This window comes from Calidris pugnax, unplaced genomic scaffold (genome assembly GCF_001431845.1).
Source record: "Calidris pugnax isolate Ruff unplaced genomic scaffold, ASM143184v1 scaffold38, whole genome shotgun sequence".
In the NCBI taxonomy this organism is placed as follows: domain Eukaryota; kingdom Metazoa; phylum Chordata; class Aves; order Charadriiformes; family Scolopacidae; genus Calidris; species Calidris pugnax.
This window is the reverse complement of record NW_015090995.1, coordinates 4,203,845-4,224,321: the sequence shown is the minus strand read 5'-3', so window position 1 is coordinate 4,224,321 and position 20,477 is coordinate 4,203,845. Positions and strand designations below refer to the sequence as shown.

At 48.3% G+C, this 20,477-nt stretch overlaps 2 protein-coding genes across 2 annotated transcripts; both read right to left on the bottom strand.

Annotated features, from left to right (window-relative positions):
- Window positions 1-539: 539 nt before the first annotated feature.
- On the bottom strand, window positions 540-6,754 carry RBM41 (RNA binding motif protein 41). The gene is made up of 7 exons (XM_014954971.1): window positions 6,731-6,754; window positions 5,696-5,812; window positions 4,916-5,108; window positions 3,088-3,292; window positions 2,154-2,530; window positions 1,276-1,423; window positions 540-910 (listed from the first exon to the last, which is right to left on the bottom strand). Exons 1-7 carry the CDS (start codon window positions 6,736-6,738, stop codon window positions 753-755), a joined length of 1,206 nt encoding a protein of 401 aa, XP_014810457.1. The 5' UTR covers window positions 6,739-6,754; the 3' UTR covers window positions 540-752.
- Window positions 6,755-7,380: 626 nt separating this feature from the next.
- On the bottom strand, window positions 7,381-17,137 carry LOC106895699 (nuclear pore glycoprotein p62-like). Its single transcript, XM_014955293.1, has 12 exons — window positions 16,786-17,137; window positions 15,684-16,048; window positions 15,209-15,319; window positions 14,469-14,597; window positions 13,441-13,536; window positions 12,362-12,470; window positions 12,071-12,215; window positions 11,621-11,670; window positions 11,364-11,498; window positions 10,587-10,698; window positions 9,699-9,765; window positions 7,381-8,057 (listed from the first exon to the last, which is right to left on the bottom strand). Exons 1-12 carry the CDS (start codon window positions 17,046-17,048, stop codon window positions 7,966-7,968), a joined length of 1,674 nt encoding a protein of 557 aa, XP_014810779.1. The 5' UTR covers window positions 17,049-17,137; the 3' UTR covers window positions 7,381-7,965.
- Window positions 17,138-20,477: the final 3,340 nt, after the last annotated feature.

Genomic DNA, 20,477 nt, shown 5'->3' with positions numbered 1-20,477 from the left:
ACATGGCTGTGTGTAGGTACCCAGAGGAAGACTGGAACTTGGCTCTGCTGGGAAAGCCTGGGTTCCCATCACCAAGAGCATGGATGGGGCTCTCTCAGGAGCACTGGGATACTGTGGGAAGCACATGACATTAGCTTACCTTTTTGTAAACAAGTGCCAGAACAGGTCAGCCTCTGCCAAAATGGAACCCCACCAGAACAACGACACCATGTGCTTTAAGGAGCTCAATAGTGAGGAGCCAAAACATACTTGTAATTACATACCCGTGCAGCAAAAGTATCTGGAAGAAAAAGGGCATCCTTTTTTCTTGTCCTAAAGCAACGTTATCTGCTGCCACCACAAATGGGGCAGCAGCCCCACCAATCCCCACACCAGTCAGGTACTCCAGCTGCCAGAACTGGACTCTGCTGGCACAGTCCTGCATCAGCAGAGCACAACACACTTGGTTCTAGAAGACTTGCGCAGGACAAAGGTGAATAAACACACGCTAAGGAAATAGCACAATAAATACATTTATTTACATGGCTTCCTCCCTCCCTCCTTGCCACAAAGGGCTGCGAAGGCAGATGCATATGTAGAACAGGAAAAGACAGTGCTCATCTCTCTCCAGGAAGAGCTCAGTCCCCAGCTCTCTCCCGCTTTGAGATTTATGGAACTGCGTGTTGACTCCCAACCCTCCTTCACTGTCCCAGTTACAACAAGGAGTTCCCAATGGTCCGTGCAAATCCACAAGGTTCCTGGTTATCCATCCCTTACGTGGCAGGGGGGTTGTCTCCAGCGGAGGAGCAGGGGACAGCAGAGTCAGCTTCTGGCAAACGTCCCTTGCTTTTCCCAAATTCAATCACCAGTGGCTTCCCCTGCAGATTGTACCCGTTCACCAACCGCATGGCGTCCTGGGCTGACTGAATATCTGCAAAAAGACAGCAAAATGGGCACAGGTTACAGCAAGTTCTGGCACCAACACACGTGGTGCTCACACAGGTGCTCCTGGCTCATGGACCCTCAGCCTGTACCATGATACTGTGCAGTGTCAGGATTCTCCAGCCAGAATCACGTGCTGAACAGAAGTATGGCACGTGACAGCCTGCATTCCTTCTGTTTTGATGAATCCACTTCCAATTCAGGGAAAAGACCATGATGTGATAGGAAGAAGAGGGAGCAAACTCCCTTCCTCTTCCTCGTAGAGCAGGGTTGGTGCCAGCCCTGTGCCCTGAGGAAAGATGTGGCACTTTTGTGGGTGAGAGAAGAACTGAGAGGCAAAAGGCAGCGACTCACCAGGGAAGGTGATGAAAGCCTGACCCCTCATCCGGCCGTTCAGGAGGCGGAACTGGATCGGTGGGCTGTCCTCTTTCTGGAACCGAGCAAACAAGGACACTAGGTCCTTCATCGTCACTCGAGAGCCCAGGTTCTTCACATACAGTACCTGTTCCAGAGACAGAGAGGGTCAGCCAGCCTGGGCCGTGCAAACAGACACCTTTCAACTCGGCCCCAAGTCCTCACACCTCAAAGGTATGAATTAGTTCAGCCCCTCTGCCATCCCAGAGTCCTCCTTCCAGCCACATGCCAACGGTGGAGTTTGGAAAGCAGGTGGAGACAGCCAGCCTGGGCCGTGCAAACAGACACCTTTCAACTCGGCCCCAAGTCCTCACACCTCAAAGGTATGAATTAGTTCAGCCCCTCTGCCATCCCAGAGTCCTTCTTCCAGCCGCATGGCAACGGTGGAGTTTGGAAAGCAGGTGGGTGTACAGAGAAAGGCAGCTCTGGACTGAAAGCATCATCATGCTCGCCTGCCCCAAGTGCTGATAGCTCCAGTTATTTCTAAAAAGCAACAAGCTCCAGCTACCAGTTAAACACAGTTTGAGTCAAGTCACAGCTGGTCTTGGTCAGGCCCAGACAGGGAGAGAGCACCTTGACTACTGACCTGCCAAAGCCAGGAAGGGCTGAGGTCTGAAGCACAGCTCTTTGCCAGCCAGGTGACTTCCCACCAGAGCCAAAGTTCCCCTTCCCTCCCAGGGTGGAGGGTGCTCTCCTTTGGCCAGAAGGATCAACCAAGGACTTTCCAGGCAACAGCAAAGAGGAGCCTTTGCCTGTCGAAGCAGCTTCAGGGCATGCTGGTGAGGAAGCCAAATAAAGCCTGGTTCATCTCAACGTACCTTGTTGGGCTCCCCAGGATGGTAGGAGGAGAACCTGGGTATATTCCGGAGTTCTTCCTCTGAGAGACGGTTCTTGCAGATCTCCTCTTCTGGGACAAACTCTACAGGCTCTTTGATAATCGTAAGCGTTGGAGGGGACTCCTTGGGCTTTGTGGCTTGAAGACTGGGACTTCTTGTCTGTTCTGCCTGCTCTTCCCGGTCTGGAAGCGACGGTTCCTCAGCCACAGGCCCCTGTGGGGGTAGGGCAGGGCACAAGCATGGCTCGCTCTTGGTAGGCTGGACTTCTTCAGGAGACTTCTTGCTCAACAGTTCTTGGTAAACACTCTCCAGATGAACCATGGGGTCCTTTTCATCTGTTATCCTCTTCTGAGTGTCATCTAATCCACAACAGAGAAATATAGTAATATGACTACCACCAAGAACGTGGAAAGCACACAGACTGCAGGAAGAGACACAGACAGGAGAAACCCTGTTCTGACCCAGCCTCCATGCGTCCACCAGCCAGGCCCTGCAGGTTATTTAGAGTCTTTGTTTCCCCCTCACGAATTATAGACTGCAGTTAAATAGAGAAATAGAGAAAGGACTTTCTCTAGCTCCACACTGGCACTTCGTGTCACTTAATGCAGCTTGGTCAGGACCTCTGGGCTCTTCCAAAGCATTCTTCCACTTGTTGAGCTGGGGTCTGCAGTACATGAGACACGCCAACGAGTTCCACGCTCTCCAGAGACTGACTTTACAAGCCTCTATATTAAACCCTTCAGAGAGCCCACTCTCTGTCTGCTCATGTAACACAGGAAAATATCTCCTCCTACACAGTGCCAAAACAGAACCATGTCTTCAGGGACAGAAGGCCAGACAGAAATGTGTTGGGACTCCCACACAGCCCGGCTCTCTGTGCTGGAGCAAAAGCAGGAACAGACTTGAGCCCACCAACCTTCGTGGTAGAGCGCCCGGAGGAAGGAGTGGCGGTCTGTTCCCTGAAAGAGGGCATTTTCAATCTCCATCTCCCGCCGACTCAGCTGCTTGCTGCCAGCAAACCTCTGGGGCAGAGCCAGGATGCGCTGACGCTCCTCCATCTTCTCTTGGATGGCATGGAGTCGGTCCTGCGTGGCCTCCGGGGCTGCTCCCAGCCCAGAGCCCTGGAAGACAGGCACAGCTTTGCTTAGATACAGCATGTGCCTCCTTTTCAGTCAAACTTCACATCCTCCAGCCCTGGAGAGCAACTAGAAACCACCCCCCAAAGAGCAGGTCACCAAGAGGACCTGTTACTGCAAGGGCAGGACAGAAATACAACCAATCAACAAGCCTCAGTTCTTGAGAAAAATGGAGAAACAGCCCCTTTTCTCCTGAGCTTTCTGTGCTGCTTTCCTTTCCTTGGCCTCACTGGCTGATGGTGCCTGTGTACCTCTCTCCCAGCCTCTGCCAGCTATAGCCATTTTCTAAGGCCACCTGCAGTAACTCCACAACCCCCTTTTGGCAATTCTTTTGCCACATCTGTAGCATCCCTGAGCTCAAGTTTCCACCCAGCTTTTGGTCTATGATCCTGGTGTCACTGAGAGAAATTTATTTGCTGAAAAGTGGGCCTCAAGTTGCTGTTTGACACCCGAGGGGAGGTTTAGGCCAAGGACTAAACCCCTGGTCAGCTTCACATGAGCCACCTCACAGAAACCACCCAGCTACTGCAGCACAGACCTCAGAGCTGACCTGGCTATGAGAGAGCGTTCCTGTGTAAATAAACTTGACTGCACGGGGCCAGGGCACTGCCAGGATTCACCAAATTCGTGCTGCCAAAGCACAGAGACACATCCCAACTTCTGTTCCCCCATCCACCTCTACCAGAATCCAGAGAACACACTTTTATGGGGCTGTAAGTGCATTTTCTTTTCTCAAATTCAGTTCAACCATTACTGTGGCAGACCCTTCTGCCTCAGGCAAGAAACCAGGCTTTCTCCCTGCACTGAGCACAACCCAACAAAGGCTCTCCCATGGGTACCTCTCCCCTCCCGCCTGACTGCACAGGCCCACATCTACAGAGCTTCCATTCACCATTTCACAGCTTCCCTGCGGCACAAAAGGCTGTTTATATGGAAAAGCAATTCCAGGAAATCATTTGTAGTACTTTGTTTTCAAAAAAGCTGCAACTTAACAGCTGAAAATAACAGCAGCCTGCACTCAGTGCTTTGCTGAGAGCTCCACGGGCAATCTGAAGTCCTCCCTGTCTCTGCTGATTCCTCCTTGGTGGAATCCTTCACTCTGGGCTTCCACATACAAAACTGCACATTGCAACCTGACTTGGGCTTTCTCTCTGAATGTTCTTCTATCACAAGCTGCACCCTAATTTCACTGGTTCTTTCTGTCAGATTAGTGTTTTCCACGCTAATCTTTGTTTCTAAACATCCCAGAACTGATTTCATACCAAATAAAACAGCTGGTAGCTGTTGAAATTATTTTTCAATGGTAAATTAACACCACACCCCTCTCCGACCCAAGCTTTAATGCAGGCCACACCAGGACTGGGTTTGCATTTAAACACCAAAGCAATTAGTGACTTCAGCTGAAGAGAAGCAAACCCATGATTAACACAGTCAGCTTCCTTCTGCACACAGCTATTGCTCAGGAACAGGAGAGACAGATCTGCACACAGCTATTGCTCAGGAACAGGAGGAGAGACAGCGGGAAGCCAAGGGTCAGCCCAAGTTCTGTTTTGCACCTTCCAGTTTACCAAATTAAGAGCAGAGCACATCAGAGCAGAGCACACCTACCTTCCCCGTTGAAGCCCGGTTCTTCCAGAGCAGGATCTCCGAGTCGGAAAGCCCCAGTTCCCGGAGAGAGGCAGTTTCTTTGTTGCTCTCCTGCAGGGCCTGGAACTGTGACAAGGTCAAAGCTCCCGCAGCCTCCTCCCCAAAAGGCTTGTAAAACGCTGCAGGGGCGAAGCATCTCCTCTTTGACTTACACCTGTAACCCAAAAGCAACAGAACAGCAGAAACAACTTAGCACTGAGAAATTGGGGGAATAGGAAGGGGTTGCCCTCTCCCCCCACCCATGCCTGGTCCCACTGCACCAAGGCAGATGCCATGTTTCCAACACACGATTGATCCACATTCTCACAACCCTTTTCCAAGCCCATGAGATCCCACAGAGCAGGATGCTGCCCCAACACGGGCAGGAGGCACCTCAGGACACTAACACCAAGCACCCTGCAGGTGCAAGCACGGGCCAGGCTGGTGGGGACGAGCTCGCCAGCCTAGAAACTCACACCTGTGTCTGGCCCAGACAAATCAATCATTTTCAGTGAAAGTAAGTTACCACCAGCATTTACTCCAGGAGACAAGGAGTGCTTATCTCCTGCTGGGGTGTCCAGCCAGGAGACCCAGGAAAGAAGGAAGGGTTTGCCCAGCTATTTGGGCAGACAACAGGCTGCACGAAACATCCCCCTGGGGAGGAGGCCTCAGTGAGGTTATACTGCTGCTGCCCCTGACATGGCCAGACTCTGCTCACCAGCCCCTCCAGCAGCCCCCCCCAGGGGCCAAACCAGGACTTACTGCTCGATGGAGACAGTGGTATCAAGCTGGTGGTGAAGGAGGCTCTTCAGCTGCCTCTCTCCTTCTGTCTCCAAGTCTTCCAGGAGCAGCTCATCGCTGGACAGGCTGCTGTTGACCCTGGAGTACACAAGCACAGCACAGACGTGGTGAGTAGGGCAACAGGGAAAACACTGCTCAAAACACACCACTGCTACAGCCTCTCTGCTTCCTTGACTGTTTTTACGGTATTTAAAGCATAGCAAGGAAACAAAACTACTTGACCAAAGCTCCCACTTATGTTAACCAGAAAAGCCAACAGATTTAGGACTACTTTGAGAACATTAAAAATACCCCCAAGGAGATTTTTGGGGAAAAGAAAAAAAAAAAGAAAGAAAAAAGTCACATGTAATCACATTTTTATCGGTGGAAAGTTGTTTTGTATCAGTATCTAAACAGACATTGCTAGTTTCAAATGGCTCAAGAAAGAAATCTGTGAGGGAGAAGAGAAGCAGTGAACTTTTGCAGCGCTCAACAGAAAGCTCCCTTTTCCCTTCCTGGGCTCACCTGCTTCCACCCAGACAGACCGAGGGACATAATCTCCACCCTCACCCCGCAGAGAGCAGACCGTTTTGGATAGCAGTGGGGGGTCGCTGACCCCCCTTTTGGAGGCAGAGCTCCTACAACCGGGGCTTCTGCCGAGCCGCTGGGCACCCCAGAGCCGGACCATGGGGACCTGAAAGCCAGGCCTTTCCCTGCACTGGAGGGAAGCCCACCCCAGCCCTGGGGAGCCCTTTTGGGCCGACCCTGCGCGGGTAAGGGGTGGGCAGGCGACCCGGTTCCAGGCGACAGCTCTCCCTGCCACCACCTTCAGGGCCACGGCAGCCCCAGGAGGCTGTGAGGCCTCCGTCAGACCCCCCAAAAAAGCCGCTTTCCAAGGCATAGCCGGCTCCAAGGGAACTTTGTGCCCGGCCAGGTACCGCAGGAGCGGCTGACAGGGGCTCCGTGCTGACCACCCTAGAGCAGAGGGACACCCCGGATCCCCTCAGCCCCGCTCACCTGCGCATGGCGGCGGCCCCGGCTCCCAGCAGCGCCCGCGAGCGCAGGGGCCGACGGGAGATGTAGTCCCGAGGAGGGGGGGGACGGTGAACCCGCGGCCTACAGCGGCCTGCCCGCCTCCGAAATAAAACTGTTAGTAACAGCGAAATGGCCGCGCTCTCAAGTGAAAACCTTACGAGAATCCCCGCTAAAGACGATGAAAGCCGCACACAGGAAAACGTGAAAGAGCAACTCGCACATTTAAACTCCCATTAAAGCCAGTGAATTCCTCTGGGAAGTGGGCCCTTTGCTGTTTTTCCCCCCAGGACAATGCATAAGAGAAGAGAGATGGGGTAGAGGGAGAAGAATGTAAATATAAAGTAAAGGTCATTATTTATTATTTGCACCCCTTCAGCATTTTGCTGAAGAGACACACAAAGAGCAAAGCAGAATTGAGTACTAGGGCAGGTCTGCTAAATACATGATAATTCACTTCCCTCTACTAGTAAAGAGACAAAGTGTGGTTATGATGCACATTCCTGTATCAAAAAAGCAGTGACGTGTGACTATTGTCTCTTAAAAGAGTCTTGGCAGCAGACTTGTCAACTATGTTCACTCCTGCACCCTTGTGACTGAACAAGCTTCACCACCCCAAGTCACCACACAAGAACCATTTTCTAATGGCACATTTAATAACTTTTAATTGAGTACAAATTCCACTTACAGGTACCTGCACAAAAGCAGTTTATTGCCAAAAAATACAGAAAACAAGGCCCACTTTCACAAGTGGAAACACAGGGAATTGGAAACACAAACTCCAGCTCAGTGGCAGGAAGAATCAGAGTCTCTCAGACAGGTCCTGCTGGGGACAGCTCTTCCTTAAACTGTCCCTGTAAAGACCTGAATCAAAGCTTAGGAAGTCCCAGCTGAAGATAGTCAGGTTCCACTGAAGTTCTGGAGAGCTCAGCCATGGAGCCACAGAGGGCTTAAATCCCTCAGGGGCAGCCTCTGTGTATCTCACCAGCCTGCAGGCAGTTGGGAACACCAGGAACAAAGGACACTACTTCCAGCACAAACTTCATGCAGTCTCTCAGACCAGAGTCAGGGAATTCCAGTCAGTCACTGCAAAGACTGGCTTTGGAACAAACAAAAAAATTTTATTGCAAGAAAGAAACAAACCCATATCTTGATTGGAGACCTAGGTCCCCACCAACCGCTATTTTCTCAGGAGGCATTGCATTAATCCTTAAAGTCCTTCAGTCAAACGCAAACCGAAAATTGCGCTCTTGCTCCTTGCGGCGGCTCTCACAGACCTTTGTCACCTCTTCTACCTTTCTCTGCAACACAGCTGTGGGAAAAACAAGGCATTAGGCTTACAATCACCCTCAAACACAACCCTGCACAGGTTAGCCTGCAGAAGGAGAAAAAGATTGAATTTTGACAGCCAGTCAACATGAAGCACCGCTAACCCTCCAAGGCAAAGAAGATTGGCTGAAAAGTTCTCTGAGGCATTCAGAGCACCAGGCACAAGCACCAGAGCCCTGGGACAGGTTCTTGACAATTTTTGCCATGCCAGTTTGTTGCAGTTTCAGGGCACTGCATCAGAGAGCAGACAGGAATCCTCCCCAAAGAGGAACTGAAGGTCTGCAGCTCAAGGAAAAGCAATGACTCCAGAGACCAGCTTCCCTTCCCCACCTCCTGCTGAACTCACTTTGAGTTACACAAATTAAAGGCCAACCACATAATCTGCTAGAAGTATGTCCTGCAAGAAAATATGTCCATAACAGAGCCAGAACAAGCTTTTCACTGAAGATACAGAAAAGGTAGTGCAATCACACAGAAGAGCAACAACAGAGCACCTGCAGCCACAACACAGATCAGCAGTTCTTTGCCCATCACTGATTTGGAAATATGTAAGCCACCAATTGATCAAAACTGCAGCTTCTTAGCCTTTTTGCTTCTTTCTTGTTTGAGGGTGAACTGAAGCTCAACTCTTTCTTTAGATGTGCATTTCCCAGCAAAGGAAAAGAATCATTATTAACTGATATGACAATTTCTTTGGTACTGAATGACAGAGGGGAAAAAAATCAGGTCTCCTTCCTAGGATAATTTAAAAGGAAACAGGTTGCTGTTTTCACACACATTCTGTAAAGTCAGAGTTCTGATGCCACAGGAACTGCACCAGAAAGGTACTTCTGGAATGCGGAAATTAGTATGTTCTGGAAAAAAAAGCCAAATTAAACCCTGACCTAAGCCAAGAACATAATTTCAACATGGACAGTGGTATTTCTGGTTTCACCCAGGCAGTTCACCAGCTGTGAGCACCTTCACAGCGCTGCAGCCAGACAGCGCAGTTTGGTGCTGTGAGAGCAGCGCTGCTTTATTCTGCCGTGCCCCCGTGTGGCTGCTGACACTAGTTCAAATCAAACCCAGGTAGAATTCTTAGTCCCTCACAAGGAGGCACCCCTGGGGAGAAAAGTTCCTTTTTTCTGTTTGTTTTTAGGCTGTCCACTCTGAAGTTTCCACACTATTACTCCAGAGTTGCTGCGCCTGCAGATAAACACATGTGGTCCAATCTTACCTGTATTTGGGGTTCCCTTTGCAGGGGAGAGGATGATATCATTACAGACACAGCCCTCCTCAACAATTTTCCTATTCCAAAGGGAAACCCCACAACATTTCAGAAGCTGCAGTATTTAACCATAGTTTGACAGAACAAAGCACAAGCTTTTCAAGTCCTCTGCTTTGCACTGAGGCATTTCAAGCAGCGCTTTCTGTAAAACATTGGCAGTTGCCAGGAATCACTTCTCAGCAGAGGCCTTTCATGCACATCAGCAGAATTCAAGAGCAGAAGGGACAGTGTCATTGAAGGTGAGGAGGAGAAGATTCCTTGGGGATCTTCAGGAATTCATTCTTGTTCAATAAGCGCTTGCCCACACGCTACACGCTTCCTATTTACATTCCCAAAAAGCTGCAAGACAACTCTCACCTGAGTTCTGGTCAATCCACTGCAACGAATCCATGTGGGCGTTCAAAATTTTACAGATCTGCTGAAGCTGAGCAGAAAGAGAAGGTGCAAGTCAGTTTTTAGGTAGTGTAACAAATCAGAACAGTAAAAACCAGCCTGCCTGTCCCTGCCTTTGGAACATAATGCAAGCAAATTCCTCAAATGTACAGCTCCACTAACTGTCCAGTCACTTTGATAGCTTCTCTTCACTATCAAGAAAAGAGACTGGTTTTGACTATGTGCTTGTGGATTAGGCTTATTCCAATTCCTGGAATAAGCCTAGGAACACCTAGGAGCCACCGCAACATAAATCACTTTAGGCCTGAGGTGGCAAAAATAAAAAGAAATGGGAAAAAAACTCAGTCTGCAATAGTGAAGGGAAAATTTTACAAAAAAAATATATCAGTAAAGCTCCAAAGAGCATCAAGATCAATTTAACACATATCAGAAAGAGCTGGTAATTCAAATTTTGTTTTCAGGAGAATCCAACAGCAATGTAAGGAAAAAGTATCAGCATCTACAGAGCTAATTCTGAAAAAAGTTTGTTTGCCACAAGGAACACGGAAGCAGCAGAGCAGACAGAGGGGTCAACATCAAGAAGTGCCTCCAAAACAAGTTGTAATCCAGGCAAAAATTAGACAACGTGCAAAAAGCCTGAGTTCATATTAGAATGAGATACTTTGAAAACTATATACTGTGTTATAATGTAGTTTGACCAGAAAAGAAAGAAGCCAAGGACAAAAAAAAAAAAACATTCCAAGGTTTTAGCAAGAAGCAGCAGAGTATCCAAGTGTGGACAATCACCAAGTTCGAACTGTTTAAATATCCTTTGTCTCCTACTAAGAAACAAAAAATAAAGCTTGGATTTACCGGGTCACTTGTGTCTGCTGGGCCTCTTGATGTATTCAGGTGCTCAGTGATGTCCTTCAGATCTTGTGCCATTCGCTTCAACTGAGCATCTATGTTTTCAGCCAGTTTATAGCTGCAAAACACATGGGAACTCAGATCAGAATATTTAAAGTGTACTTCAGAAGACCCGCTCCCAGTCACACCAACTTTGGGCAATCAGAATTTCATTCCATGCCTTTCAAACAAGGCTGGCAGATGCACAGGAGCAGCACCAGGGAGACGTTCTACCACACAGATGAATTAACTCCTACCCTCCTCCTCTCTCAACAAACACATGGAGACAGACAAGCAATAGTTTAAAGGATTTCTGGAAGGCTTTGTCAGAATTGAAGGAACCAGCCTGTCCTGATTCTTCAAGATTCATCACTCTTGAACCAAACACTTCTCTTCATTACCCTGCTATGATTCAACACTTACAGCTTACAAAGATGCTTCAACCACACATCAGGCATTCTGCTCTCATCACTTCTGTCACTAAATAATCACTGGTTGTCAGAAATTTTGCCAAAATTAGTAACTTTTCCCAGACAGCTAAGTAGACCAACACCCAAAGAGCTTTTCATGCTGATTCCAGTCACATTCCCCCTGTTTCTAATGCATAAAGTCTAAGTTGCCTGGAATAAAACAGGATTACATATTTGACAAAAGCCATTGATGCACCCCAACTCTACTTCATGCTCATCAACCACCACCACACGAGCCTCCTCATCACATGGTCCAAGCACACTGGGGTCTTACGTCCTCTCCCGTTCTTCATCTGCGTGCTGCAAGTAGATTGTCCCGCTCTGTTCCTTCACAGACTCCTCCAGAGGGGTCAGCAAGTCTTCCAGCTCTTTCTGCTGTGACAGGATGAAGTCCAGCTCCTGATCCAGTCTGAAAAGAGAATGTGTCAATGACTCCACTGAGAGGTTACAGACACTCTACACCTGCCACACCACGAGGTGGGAAGATGCAAAAGAGAAACAAAATCCTCTCAAGTCTTCATAGTTTCGTACCTCTTCTGATCAAGCTTCACTTTCTCTACTTCTCTGTGTAAAGAGGTAATCTGGAAACAGAAGACAATTATTATATGAAAATCCAGAAGTCAACCCATAAGAGTAGTGGAACGTAGAAAGCCAGCACCATACAAGTGGCTGCTGTTTCTACAAGAAGCACTTTTACAGTTCTTTTATTATTTTTTTTAAAAATTTACATACCAAAACTGAGTAAGGGAGGTTTGGCTTTGAAAGCTCCACTCTAAGGTAACTTGTTATCGCACAGTAAACTCAAAGAACAGACTGCCAGGCTTCAAAGCCAGAACCAACACACAGTGAGGCTTTCACAAGCACCATTCATTTGTATTTTTTTAGATGTCAGAAGTCCCACTAGATGGCTTCCTCCATCTGTAACACTTAAGGCCTTGAAAGATCTAAAGCACGATCAGGTTACACCAGATGTCACCTTACCTTCTCCCCATTCTCTATCAGAGTCTGATCCCAGGCATTAACTTGTGTCGCTTGATGGAGGAAGTGTTTCTCTTGGTCCTCCAGTTCCAGACTCCACTTGTTTATCAAGCTCTCCAGCTGGGCATAAGTCATCACTGGAGGTGCACTGAGAGGAAGGGCAAGACAGAGCAGGAGATCAAAAACCAAAATATAAACATGACAACACTCCTTTTCCCTTGCTCCACCAGACATCAGCACTGATACTGCCTCTTGCCCCAGCCAGAAAACAGTCTGTTATAACTAAATGCTCACCTGGTGGTTGTTGTGGTGGTTATGGCAGCTGTAGAAGTCCCAGCTCCAATGGCACCAGTTGTAGTTAATGGCTTAAGATTCAAAGCAAATCCAGAAGCAGCAGTAGTGCCTGAAAGAAGAGATTCAAGCTAAGCAGAAGAGGACATACGTGCTATATAACAAACTGAGAACAGGTCCAATATGGTCTTTTAAGCACACCACTGTATGAGTTCACATAGGTCCCTTAAACACAAAGCAAATCCTACATCTATCAAGATGGGGAAAGAAGCACATCTTGACACAAAGGTAGTGGACTCTAAATGCCTGACTAGTAGCTCTAGTAATACAAGGAACTATCAGCCTGCACTTAACCTAGGCATTATTCAAAAAAACACAAAATTAGCCCACACACTTCTTAATCTCCTCATGTTTTAACATTAGACCTAATAACTACCAGCAAACTCAGTTCCTCTCCTGCATCTGCACAGAAGATGAGATTTTGTGTTTTCACAAAGCTAACAGTATCTATCAGATGGTATTGTCAGCCAGTCCCACGGCAATTCTAGGTATTGAACTCAAATTCTTCACAGTCACTCCAGAAACAAGCATTAGAAAGACCTTGAGAGCTGAGCAGCATCCATGTTTTTACACTGAAAACTGATCCCATACTTTCAAACTTACAATATGGAAGAAACACATAAGGTCGAACTGAAACAAAAACCATCTCTCCCTAATAGTCCCTGCAAGTTTTTGGCCTCTCCCTCTCCTCTTATGGCAATTCTGCACCTACACAGGCAGGTTAGAGAAGGAGCAGCCAATCTATTTACATTTCTTGCTCCAAACCAGAACATCAAAGCCTACAGGCCCTCCTTCACCCGAAGTCCCTCTGCTGTCAACAGGCTCTCAGAAGTCATAAGTAACTGTGCATTTGGGGAGATGGAAAGGAGGATTAGAAAAAGAAATATTGTTATTTTCAGTTACTGGAGGGCATTAGTAATTAGAACTGCTGTGCAGCTTCACCAGCACAACCCTTTATGCTACTACAGAGCATTGAAGTCAGGCTTCCTTCTCTGCAACTACTTTCAGCATTTGGTTCTTACTAGTGGCAGTGCTTGTTGTGGCAGCTGTAGTTCCAGGAACTTTTAATCCAAACCCAAGGGTTCCAAGACTGGCCGTCCCAGTGGAAGGGGCACCAACTGTAAAAAGACAAAATAAAGAGTCTCTGTCATCCATTACATACAGACCCCTTTGTAAAGCTCTACCCTGGTTGCTCTACCCCATCTCGTCTTTATTTGTATTAATGAGGATCACTTTACATGACAGATCATCCAGATAAGACATGAAAAAAGGCAGGCTGAAGGTATAAAATAGCCAGAATGCTCTGCCTAAGTTTTCAGAGGCAGAAGACAGACAGCATTACATATGGAATAGTTGCATTAACTGTGGCCTACATTGACATTTACTGTAGCTATGTCATCCCCACAATCAAAGGAAACTGAAGCACTAAAATCTCGTTGCATCTCATTGAAAAAGAAACTGTTAGGACTGTCTCCAAACCTGGGTTACTGCCTTAAAGCTATCTGAAAACAAGCACTATTTTTTACAAAAAAAAAAAAAAAAAAAAGATTTAGCAAGAAGAAATTGGCCAGTTATTACTACAGGGGCTTGCAAGCCTCTGGCTGCGTGAATACTTGTTTTTAGCACCCTGCATCTCCACTGTCACAGGCCACTGCTCTTAAAAAAGTGACAACACCTATTGCAAGGGGCAGACATAAGCAGACTCAAGGCACTGAGATCTGGATGACAGCAGCTTAAACCTCACCAGGGACCTCAGCTGTGGAAATTCTACCCAGAGTTAGAAATAAAAATATTCACATACAGCTTAAACTGTCCAAGGCTGCTGCCCACCCTGAGTCTGAAGTGTGCTTTGGTTTGAACAAAACCCTTCATGCCTCACTATTGAGGACAGCGTGGCAGAAATCACAGAAAGGGAAGGTGGCAAACAGCAACAAGAGCTGGCCTTTTGAACTCTCCCCAATCAGCCCAGCAGCTCCACTGCTGACAGGGAGCACCAACCACACTGCTCATTTCTTCCCCCAGCAGAGAAAATCCACCCGTTGTGACTTACGTGAGAGGCCCGTGGTGGTAGATGATGTGGGTGCTGAGGAACTCACTATAGACGCAAACAACGTAGGCCCCGTTGAGCCAAGAATGGAGGTTGTGGTGGTAGCAGCAGTTGTAGCAGCTGTGGAGGTTACTACAAACAGAAAAAGCATCCATCTTGTACAATCATGCTGAGAATTATACAAATTGGCCCATTTACACCAGTTTCTTATGGATGTAAGAATTTAAAATTTCTTTTGTTTCCCCTGTACTTTACTGCAATCTCTTTTCCAATGTACCCTTTGAACCTCTGGCTTCTTTCCACTATGCTCCAACAAGCACAGAATGGAATTCAGCACATGAAATGCAACAAAAAAAGCATCCATCTTGTACAATCATGCTGAGAATTATACAAATTGGCCCATTTACACCAGTTTCTTATGGATGTAAGAATTTAAAATTTCTTTTGTTTCCCCTGTACTTTACTGCAATCTCTTTTCCAATGTACCCTTTGAACCTCTGGCTTCTTTCCACTATGCTCCAACAAGCACAGAATGGAATTCAGCACATGAAATGCAACAAAAAATACAGGATACTAGGTTGATTGGCTGCATGAACCATCTACGATGACTGATGCCATTGCAAATTCACAGTAACAAATGCTTCCAGCCCATTTTCAGAAGCCAGGTTAGAAAACTCTTCCCAGAAGGAAAGCAGATTCACAAAGGCTGGAGTAACCTGGAGATTCCTAAAACCACTTCCTACCTCCAAGTTTTGCTCCAAAGGACAGAGCAGGTTTCTGGTTGGTACTTGTGGTCGGTGTTGCCGCGGGGGCACTCGTGGCTGCTGTTGAAGTCAATGACCCAAACGTTAGACCTGGAACAAGCAGCAGAAGTAAAAAAGAAAAGATGAATCTTTCAGTACAGAGAAAGCGATCACAGCAACACACAACTTACAATCCCCAAAAGCATAAGAAGCAGCATGAATTTTCAATGTAAGCAATACTCTACATTGTCCAGGAAATGAACTGAGGCTAAAAAGCCTCACTCTCCAAAGCCAAAGGCTCAAAAGCAACCGTTGCTCAGCACTGAAGGCCCTGGAGAAGCACAGCAGAAAGCTCTTCCATTCCAGCCACCCGCTTCATTTCTCTCCAGCAGAAGCAGGAGCTGCACAACCTCCACACCAGCCCCAGCTGCCCTCCCTCCTGACAGCACCTGCCATCTCAAGCCCACACACTCACCTGAGGGCTGCCCCCCGAGGCTGAAGGGGGCCGTTGACTGCGTTGTCACCCCTAAGGTGGCCGCAGTGGTGGCAGCAGCTGCTGTTCCAAAGGTGAACCCCGCGGGAGCTGCTTGTGGAGCTGCAGTGCCAAGGGTGGAGGTGGCTGTTCCAGCCTGTGCTGTGGTACCACTAAAAAAAGTAAACCCTCCAGTTGTCCCAGACTGGGCGGTGGTGCCAGTAGAGCCAAACGTGAAGCCAGAAGGAGCTGCCGCTTGGCTCGAGGGCGTGCTGGTTGGTACAGAGCTCCCCAACCCAAAGCCTCCTGTGATTCCAGGAGCCTGAGTTGCCGTGCTGCCACCAAAGTTTATTTTTGGTGCATTTGCCCTAGGGAAGAAAGGAAAAAAAGGCAATCTGTTTGATATGTACTCCCAGTCAGGTACCAAATCAGCTTTCTCACAGAACATCTGCTGACAGCAGCAACCACCTTTCAAAAAGGTGTGCACTTGAACAGGTTAATGCTTCAGTTTTGACAAAGCCTGTATCACAGCTCCTGTCGCCTGCAACCCTTCCTAAGCCTCTTTATTCTGACTCCCCCCACAGCTACCACACCAGGGTAAATAAAGTCACTCATTCTCTCAGCTCCTCAGCACCCTTTTCACCTCCCCTACACAGGACTATTTTTTGTCAGCTAACTGCTACTGCTGGGCCCCACGTCAGCTCCCTTCCCACTCCTCCCATCTGGCAAGCCTCAGCAACAGCACTGCTGAAGAAGCCCTTCAAAGCCTACAGCCTCTCATAAGGGCAGGATAGACCTTGCCTTGGCCCTTGCCCAGAGGCAAACTTTTACCATCTCTTCGTGCAAGCATCAATATCCCAATTTCAGGCTGAGGCATGGAACAGCTTATTCTTAACACCCAGCTGAAAAAGCCAACACTGACACATAATGGGACCCACCAAACGCGTTTCCCAAAGGGCTATCCTGCAGCAGACACTCTAAGGCACAGCAACAACGGGGTTGCTCACGGAGAAGCCCTCCCAAAGGGCTTCCTCGCCCACTCGCCCTCCCCAGCGGCCTCCAACCCCCCGCCCCGGCAGCGCCCGGGCCCCGACGCCCCTCTCACCCCAGCGGGAACACGCTCGCTGCCGGCGCCGCGGCGGCCGTCGTCGTCGGCGTCCCGAAGCTGAAGCTGCCCGGCTGCGCGGCCGTGCTCGGCGTGCTGAAGGAGAAGAGCCCGGCGGGCTGGCTGCTGGCCGCCGTCTGCGCCGGGGACCCGAAGCTGAAGCCCCCCGAGGGGGTGACCGTGGTGGCGGCCGTCTTCGGCGTGCCGAAAGTGAAGCCGCCCCCGCTCCCGGTACCGCCCGACCCGAAGTTGAACTGGCTCATGGCGGCTGCGGGAACGGACACCGGCAGAAGGACCGCGACGGGGACCGGGACCGAGCCTGGCCGCGGACGGCGGAGACCCCACTCCCACAGCCCTGTCACAGCAGCCGCCGCGCGCCGAGAGATGACGCACTTCACCCGCGCGACACACCCGCCCCTCGCCCCCGCCTGCCAACCACCGGCCGAGGCTTCCCGCCCTCCGCAGCTATTGGATGGCCCCGCCGCCGCTCCTACGATGTCCATTCCTATTGGCTGCCCGAGGCGAGGCGGGCAGCGACGGCCCGTCGCTGTGGTGACGGGCACGCGGCCGCTTGGAGGCTCTGGGCCGGGCGGCAGCACCGGGGCCTTGGGCGGGCCGGGGCGGCTGCTCGCTGCCGCCAGAGAGCCGGTCGAACCAGGGCCTGGAGTGACTGAGAAAGGGTGATCCGCCCCGCTGCCTTACCGCGGGATGGGGGCCGCTGTGCAGCCCGGCAGCGGGGCCGTAGCATGTGCACGGGTTTTCCTGAGGCAGTGGTTCCATCTGCCCTCAGCTAGGGCCTGGAGCCGGGGCTGTTCTCACCCCGCAGTGGGCAGAGAACCTGCGTGGAAAGCTCTGCCAGGCCCGAGCCAAGGCATCTAGTGCTGCCCTGGCTGCAGGAGCTGCAAACCCGCCTTGACAGGGCGTCTGCCAGAGCCAAGAGTCGCTGTGAGGCTTGAGCTGTGATTGCACCCACTGCCTGAGGGGAGAAAGAGTCTCTAAGCACAGAGATAAGAGGTTCACTCTGTTCCATCATACATATGGCATACATGTGAGAATTTGGTGTAACTTTACCCTTCTAGAACACACAGCAGGAACATTGTGCTTTACAGACAGCGCAGAAAATGTTTTGTTCTTTCTTCATCACTTACATGTTTTGTCTGCGTAGGTGAGCAGTTGGTGTTGATACGGATACTGTTTCCTCAGGCTCTTCTCTGCAGTTCCTGGCTAAACTGCTTTGTGATGCTCCAGAGGATGATGATGAACACGTGGTGAGTCTTTCATAAGAAATGCTGATTCTTTTACATGTGGTGCCACAGTCTGAACATGTTAACTGAGGAGAAGCAAACCCCTCTTTTCCCAGAGTGAGTAAAAAGAGAATGACAACTGTAGAAGGCTTTGGACTGTCTGAAACAGGTAGATACTAGAAGATACTTTTAGGGTACCAAGCTCTTGAGGGAGACAGTAAGGTACATGCCCCAGGAAAGCAAGGATGCAATTGTGACAACAAAATAGGAAGGAGGCTTAATTTTTCAGCCTGAAGGACGTGAGAACAGGTAGCTGAAAGAGCTTGGAATGCTTTAGACTTCCCCCTGCTTTTCCCTGAAGCCTGCCAGCAATGAAGGCAATTACAGCTAAATGCTTCCTATGAAGGGGAAAAAGCTGCTGCTCGACTTCTGAGAAAAGCCTAAAATATCCAAAGGCGACTGAGGGTACTGATTCTGTGCGTCAGGCGTTGAAGAACTGTAGAGAGAATCGATCACTGCAGTACCACGGATCTGTTGGTGACTGTAGAGTAGGAAAGGGTGAGTAATTGTTCAACAGTGAATGATTAATGAGAGAAATATCTTTCTGTTCTTCTGTATCAGTTCCTCTCAGGACTAGGTGAAATTCACAGCTGTAGGAAAATGTACCTTTTTACCTGCAATATACAAGTTACAAACATGGCAAATTCCTCCAAATTGCTCCTCAACAAAGAGCCAGCTGGCTGTCCCGGCAGTTGGGCACTAGTAGTGGCAACAGTAGCAATATTTGGGATAAAAGGTTGTGTATCCCTTGACATTTCCTTTCAGTAGGTGGTAGATGTGGTCCTTCACGCTCTTCACTCCCATTCAACTGTTAAAGCCCTGCCTTTTCATGCTAGCATTATTGCTGCACATCTTTGGAGTAAACATCCTGATTTTAAAAGAATTTGTTTACATCTTATTAATAAAACGAATGACACTTCAGAGACAGAAATGGAAAATTGCCACAAGAGATGTCAATTAAGTCTGAGTCAGTCTGGGTAAATTGAAATCTTTATTTTGATTTAATGTTCTGTGCATATGAGGCACTTTTATCAAACCAAGGAATCTTCGTCTTTAGGAGAAATGCCTCACATTGCCCTATTAGCACTAAATTGATTCATAATTAGAGGAAAATGTTGTTGCCTCATATGATCTCGACTGTCAAAAGGAATCCAAAGGCTGTGATGGAGTTTTCACTTTAGCACTCAGTCCCATGTTAGCAGCCGTTAACAGCTGTAGTCAGTTCCTAAGGTACCACTGATGGGGTTTGCTTCAATAAGAAAGTGGTCACTGACCTTTGAGATAGAAATTGTTAAGGCCAGTTTTACAATTGTAGTGTAAAATTCTTCTTTTTCCAAAAGCTTAACTGCAAAAAATCTACAAAGAGAAGCAGAAAAAGTAACCCAAGAGCACCACAGCCTGCAGTGGTCATAATAAACAGAGCATAGAACACAGCCTGAAGGCAACCCTGACTGAGCAGTAAAAAGCTTCATATAAGTTCTGTCATTGAACTGTTAACGCAAACAAGGAAGATGGACTTCCAGGTACTTGCCTGAAAGGATCTTCATGGAGTAATGACATGGAAATGAGCCTATGGCTATAAGGAGAAAGAGCTATGAAGTGTACACTGAAACACAGCTGTACCACATTCCCACCAGGAAAGAGCAGAAAAATAGTTTAGTGTTAGTTCTTCCTGGAGCTAAACTGTCACATTATTGGGCAGCTTGGTGTATAAGTACTCCAACTTATATTTGCATTTCAAAGAATTAAGCTCTTTAGAGACAAATAGTACTATGGGAAGGTAGGCAACACAGCAGTTTTGAACCTTTAAATCTTGTCATTCAATCTTAGTCTATTGAGGGACAGCCTAAACCCAGGCTTTTCCCTCATTCATTCACCTGAAGCCTCACCATACAGTTGTACATGTGTTCTTGAAACCCTCACCTGTGAGTTACAGAACAAGCTCTCTTTGTGTTGTGGGCACAACAGAAGGTGTTCTTATGCTATTTTTTGACCCCTCACCTCCCTGCTGGGTAAAATGCAGAGCTTCTCCAGCCTCAAGCAATTATGAGCTGTGTTGCAGAAATGAAAACGGAGTGGAAGTCTCTGTGACAGTTCATCAAATTGAATCAAGATGTCTCAAAAGGAAAGCAGATGACTCAAGAAGTGCAACCACAGCTATTAGACATTTCTCATTGATTTGGGAATTATTACATACAAGTATGAACACTGGAGAATTGGAAAATACTTTCTCTGTGCTCTTCCCAACAGCTTAGAATTGACTCTCTCCACTTACTATGTGAGAGAAGGCAGAAGGGGTGCAGGGAGAGGAAAGAAATTGCAAAGTAAAGCTCATTGTGTATTATTTGCACCCCTTCAGCATTTTGCTAAAGAGACAAAGAGCAAAGC